The sequence below is a fragment of the Dipteris shenzhenensis genome, chromosome 11 (genome assembly GCF_047967505.1).
Source record: "Dipteris shenzhenensis isolate YYH24624 ecotype China chromosome 11, Dip_SZ_1.0, whole genome shotgun sequence".
Taxonomy (NCBI): Eukaryota; Viridiplantae; Streptophyta; class Polypodiopsida; order Gleicheniales; family Dipteridaceae; genus Dipteris; species Dipteris shenzhenensis.
This window is the reverse complement of record NC_141606.1, coordinates 11,193,217-11,199,446: the sequence shown is the minus strand read 5'-3', so window position 1 is coordinate 11,199,446 and position 6,230 is coordinate 11,193,217. Positions and strand designations below refer to the sequence as shown.

Here is a 6,230-nt window from a genome sequence, read left to right as displayed (position 1 = left end):
GTGAGGCTCAAATTACTCTGCATGTAACAAGAGAGGCTAGGACACAAGCTTGACAACCATGTATATGTGCATGGGCAAGGTACTACCATGAAATGACACATGCGGCCTTTCAAATTGTGAATTGATCCCACAACCTACCACCTTCAAACCTCTAGCCCCCCCTCGCCCCCCACCCACCCATCCACAATTTATGTTAATTAATGCAAGGATTGATTAGAGTTGACTTAATTAATTAATTTAGATCACATGGATCTACTATGGCTTCATTGGGACTTGATTAGAAAATTTATAAAAAGCATACAAATGTTGAAAAATGTAAAGAGAGAGAGAGATGCAATTGTTTTAAAAAATCAAATTTCCCAACTAAACGCCACTAATCAATTTTATTCCTCGGGATTAAAGAGGTTACCCAACTTTGAGACTCAGCAGAGCAGGTCTCTAATCCGTCGGAGACGAGTCATGCTACTCGCATATATGTAAAGAGGCAGAGAGAGACACTCCAATGGATTTGTTGTTACTTTCAGACATAGATAAAGAACATGTGAATTGAGAGAAAGAGAGAGCGCGAGAGAGAGAGGGTGGGAGGTTACCAGCCCGTCGAAGACGGGCCAGGGTACTCGTTCACATTAACAATACATGTACATTGAATGGATTCGATTCGCCACTATGCTTGAAATAGGAACCTCGCCAAAGCGTGCCTGATTTCCTCGCCGGAAATGACCATCTTACCGTCTCCTTGCTGCACGTCAACAAACTCTGGTGACGTCAATAAACGGTGGTGACAGTGCGTGCTAATTCTTTCTAAATGCTTCCACATGATAACTTATTCTGAATGTCAACTGAAAATGCAAATGCGGTTGTGTGCAGTATTTGAGAGCGGGAAATTGTTACCTTTGGTTGAGCAGAGATGTGAGTGTAGAACGTGGTTCTCTCAAACTTTGACTCAACAGAATATGACTCTAGACCCATCTCTCGGAGAATAAGAAGAATTTGGAGCAAAGGACATTCTTGTTGAGCATGAACAGTTCCGGAGATCTGTATGTGAAATACACCACTCCTTGATAGGCTGTCATACCGCACTTCCAGTCCTGGGCTGTGGGGGCAGCTATTCCTCGATCTAGTGGTCTCCGGTGATGTCGGTTGAAAGTCCAAAGAATTTAATATCGTCGAATCATCGTCACGGCTCCCAGAGTCAGGCTCTATAGTAAGATTCCCCGAACAAGAAGTATTCCGAAACATCTCAAGCTCCTGTACTCGACCTTCAAGCTTTCTCAAATAGCTGATGGTTGATTTAAGCATGGCTGCCTTGTCCTTCTGAATGACGAGTTGGTACAGATGTTAGCATAACAAAATGCCAAACCGAAGCGACGGCAAGTGAAGCAAGAATCGATTCTACATTTGTGGGAAGGTCCTCACCTTTTTACTGAACGGAAATAGTCCCCTTAGGACATTGTAACACTCGTTTTGCTCGTCTCTTCGCCTTCTTTCAGCTATCAGGTGCTGACGGGCTATCGCCGTATGTCGGTCGGTCATATATTTACTCTTGCTGGAATGTGTTTGAGTTGAGGGCTTCATCTTGTACACCATGTGCAAGAGGCATCTCTTCAACGCGAATTGGGAGCTTGTAGTCCTCTTTCTGTGCGTATGATCCACTCCAAGGGGAGTCCAAGCTTTGAAAGCAGATATGACGCTAGACCGTGCATTTGCATCCAACACAATGTCAGACTCTAGTTCATGAAGAACACGTAAAACTGCCCAGTTTCTGCTGTCAGCTACCTCAAAATGATAATCCGATGATGACATGGAGCGGAAAGTATGATCCGCATCGACACGCTGTCCTAAGTCTCGCGGTTCTAATTCCGCATCACATGTCGCACAAGGATTCGAACTTTGTGGAAACTCAACAGCTACAGCTGGTGAGCCACAAAGCTGGGAACACAGCAGGGGTCGGCGAGACTCGCTTATATAAGGAGTATTCTGCTGGAGTGAACAACTTAGTACGGGATTAGTTGGGGAGCTTTGCACTGGCGACGGCGAAAGCTGCTCCGCGAGGCCACAACAGGGGCGAGCAGAGATACAAGGCGGCATAATTAGCGGGTGCGAAGAAGTGGACTGAAAAAGGGGGAAGCTAATATCAGGGCTCCCAAGGGAGGCCTCCAAGCTGCAAGGATTGTCAAAGGAGATTGGGGGGTTCTTCTGCAAATATTGGGAGCAAGGCTGCCGGAACACGGGACTGAGATCAACCGCCAATGAGGAAACTGATAAGTTCTGCATTACACTGGGCTCTACGTCAGCCGCTTGGCTCACCGGATACATGAACGCAAATGTCGTCGTGCGAACAGCTTAATGTCCGAAATCTTTCGATGTTCTATCGAAAGGCGTCGCTACGCAGCTTCGAAAGGCCAACAAGCTATACGAACTTAGCTGTATGAACAATGCTGGAAATTGAAAATTATGGTCCGCAGGTGCGTTAATTTCTTTCTCTCCAGAAGCAGCAGGACATTTTTCAAGCCGGCTTTTCGTAGAGAGAGGAACATGCACAAAAGTGTCGTAATTTGACGTGAGCACTGAGTGATGCCCTCCGCCGGGAAAATCAATTTATGGCTTTGTCATCGTGCGTCAGTCTTTGTCTTGGACCTTTGTACATTTCGTAAAGGACTCATGGCTATTCGCGAATCAATTTATGGCTTCTACAATTCAAATTGGTTTTGTCGTCCCAACAGTGTCGGCTTTAATAATTCAATTGAGGTGATAGGTTTTGTCATCCCAATCTTGCCTTATACTTGTCTCGAATAATTTAATAAGCTTAGTCACTTGAGTTGACTCAAGAATAATTTGTGAATACCATGTGTCACTTAGACGTAGGGGAGCATCAAAGGCCCTACGAAGGATACCTCCTACCCTGTGAGCTCTCCTCCGTGACAACCTCTCTCCCTCATCCACTTACTATTAGGCACCTCAAATGGTCCACATTTTCCTCTCACAATCTAACCACACTAGTCGTAATCTCTCCCTCGATTTTAAAAGTCTTAAACTAGCAAACTACTTAGAATTTTCAAAAAGTGATGTGGGAAGACAAATCTGGCTCGGGGAGATATAGGTGATATAAGGGCGGTAACGAATACTTCAGGAGGAAGCTAAAAGCCAGATTTCTCTTCCCACATCACTTTTTGCTTAAATTAATTTGTTCGACGCTCCTTCGACTAATAGAAAAAAACTCATCGTGGGGGCCTACTCGGGAGCTACTGTATGAAAAGGCGCCAACCCTAGCAAATTCTTGGTTGCCAAGGGGAGGCAAGGGGACATTGATAATGATTACGCTAAAGGGGACATTATTATGGCACTTTGTCTCACTGAGCACTAATCCATGGCCAATAATGGCTTGAATGAAGTTAGAATTCAAACTTGAAGGTATCAGCCTCATAAAGAAGTAACAAGGAGTTACTTTTTATATTTAAAATTTCCAAAAAATTTATGACATGGAAAGCTATGAGAGCCAACACTTAGGTAATATGAAGGCCAATAATAAGGCATGATCCCTCAAAACAATGTGAAAGGAGAGCTTGACACATCATCTTTTTCTTTGAGGAGTACTTAGTAAAAGCATGCACAAAATTACCTGACACCTACCTTCGTATTACGGGGGGCCATAGTATTGGCCCCTCTACCTTAAAAAGCCTTTTTCATTGTTTCAATTGATGGTTAGAGCAAAAGAGTAGTAGATTTTATTTGGTGGTATAGGATTGAATCGCTACCTGACTTGTAATGTTTGACATTACAGAAACATTTAAGATAGATTCCTCGTCAAGGCCTTAGACTTCACAGTAGGCAATTCATGGTGGCTTTACAAGTCATGAATTTCCACCCAAAACGAATTCAAAAAAAGATCCCTAATAAAGGATCCTCCAAGCAAGATGAGCAACGAAAAAAGGAAGATGCCTCAAAATATATTCATGATGGTAGGCCAATTGGGTTACTTCACAAGTGACCTTGGAGCTGCTATTATTGACATCCCTGTAAGGATTGTAAACTTTGTTGATTAAATGTAATCCATAACATTGCTTAATTTCATTACATAATGATAATATAGTATTGTCTCAATTTCACATATGTTTTTCAATGAGCATATATAGCCAGTACATTTCTTGTTAGAAGATTTTTATTCCTAGATTAGTCATTGTTTTATTTTATAGGCTAGGTAAGTTTATGATTTCTACACCCAGTATTCTAGCTTCTAGATAGTGTCACTTGGTTGCTCACTCCTTGATGACTCCAAGGCACCCCATGAGGTGGCTACATCCATGATGTGCTCATGAGTGGCTACATCCATTTTGAAGATTCTTGCACCCTTTTTTTCTCCAAGTACGACTTGTATTTGAAACTTAATAGTAGCTATAACAAAACAAGAGTAGACAAACATTTACACAATCTTATGTAACAATCTGTATCTATGGTCTTTCTTAGATGATTTTTAGGGCCAAGACCCCTCCTAATATTACATCTTGCTTTGTTTGGGTTTTCCGTATAGCAATACAAAGTATGGGTAATCTCCTTCCTTCTCATCGGAGCCTGTGAGGACTAAAAAGTTATCCCACTAGTGAATTTGTGAGGTTATCCAATCCCTCTCCAAACTAAGGTTCATTGTTTGTCTCTCCAATGCAATCTCTATATAGAGTAAAAGTGTGGCATAGCTCCCATAATTTGCTTCATAGTTGCAATGTCCTTGCATTTATCATAATGCACATACTCTACAAACAAAAAATCTATCATGTTCTGACTGAAAGGTGGATATATGGAAAGGCCATGTGCTATGGTCATATCTGTTTCTCTTTTGTATTTCATCCACGTTCACCTCATAAACACTCTATGTATTAAAATTTTAATGAGGCTTTATTTATTGTATGTTGATTAGACCCACGTTATCATCAGTGTTGTATAGGCCTTATCTTGAGGGAATGTTAATTGATGTTGATAAAGAGGTCACTTAATTATAGCACCACATATATCATTTTTCGCATTGTCATGGCTAGTCAAGGTTTAAACGTTGCCATGGCTAGTCAAGGCTTATACCTTACCATGGCTAGTCAGGGCTTATAAACCTTGAGAGAAAATGGAATCCATATGCTATCTGAAATTTGAGAGGAAGCATCATCTAACTACACATGCTTACAAAGGGCCTCTTTAATATGGCTGTGTTGTATGGGTTCCCCCTAGATGTCGACGAAGCCCTTAATATTTTTAGAGCAGAGTACTCTCGACTTGCTGGGGGGGCCATAATCTGAGTCCTAGCAATATGCATGGTCTTCAGCCTCTCCATCGTATCCTCCTTTGGCTCCCTAAAATTTTTTAATGCAACAAGCTAGATTGGCGGAAAATTGAGTTGTACAAATTCCCTTTTGCTCAGACGAGGCTCTCAATAATGGCTGGATGTAATCTTTTGGGCGAGCTCAATGATCTTTTGGCTCACTGGATGTAATGTTTTGGTCTCTAAGGCATTTAGGTAATCTCTTTTTATTCAATTTGAGGCTCTCAGTATGCACTGTTGTTAACTTTTATATTTGTATTTGAATGGTTATGGCCGCTACTTGTAATCTTTTGTTTAGGCTCTCAGCAATTGCAGAGTTTTTATAAATGTAAGATCCTCTATTCAATTTTTACTCAATATAAGTTGATATTTTTTATATAACATGTTATTGGACGTAAATGTACATTGTAATCTCTTTTGCTCAATTTTCACTCGATAAATTATACTTTTGCCATCATTTATATTTACTGCAACAAGGACTAAAATACTAGGAAAGAAGGACTACAATTTCCTTGTTTTATGGCCAAAATAGCGCTAAATAACTCCAATGACCCCACCATTGTGGTTGCATGGAGATACATCTAGAAAAATACAATTAAACTTTCAGAAAATGCAATTGATGATATGGCCCTTGAGGGGTCCCCTTTAGGGGCAAGGGCCATATTGACATGCCATTTCTGTCCAGTGGCATCCTGGATATTGTATAATGCATGTAGATATGGCCCTGGCCCCTAAAGGGGACCCCTCAAGGGCCATATTGTCAATTGCATTTTGCTTGGTTGCACAACAGAATGCATTTTCCTTAGTATACAAATATATAACTCCTAGAATTAGCACGGTGGCTTCCATAGATCTCCTCCCGTAATACATAAAAATAGGTAACGGAGCTATAACTCCAAAAACCAGCGTGGTGGTCTCTCCAAGA

The 6,230-nt window shown here is 41.4% G+C and overlaps 1 protein-coding gene across 1 annotated transcript; it reads right to left on the bottom strand.

Annotated features, from left to right (window-relative positions):
* Nucleotides 1-375: 375 nt before the first annotated feature.
* Nucleotides 376-2,449, bottom strand: LOC147896608 (uncharacterized). Its single transcript, XM_087382030.1, has 3 exons — nt 1,417-2,449; nt 892-1,314; nt 376-739 (listed from the first exon to the last, which is right to left on the bottom strand). The coding sequence occupies exons 1-3, from the start codon at nt 2,314-2,316 to the stop codon at nt 665-667; spliced, it is 1,398 nt and encodes a 465-aa protein (XP_087238156.1). The 5' UTR covers nt 2,317-2,449; the 3' UTR covers nt 376-664.
* Nucleotides 2,450-6,230: the final 3,781 nt, after the last annotated feature.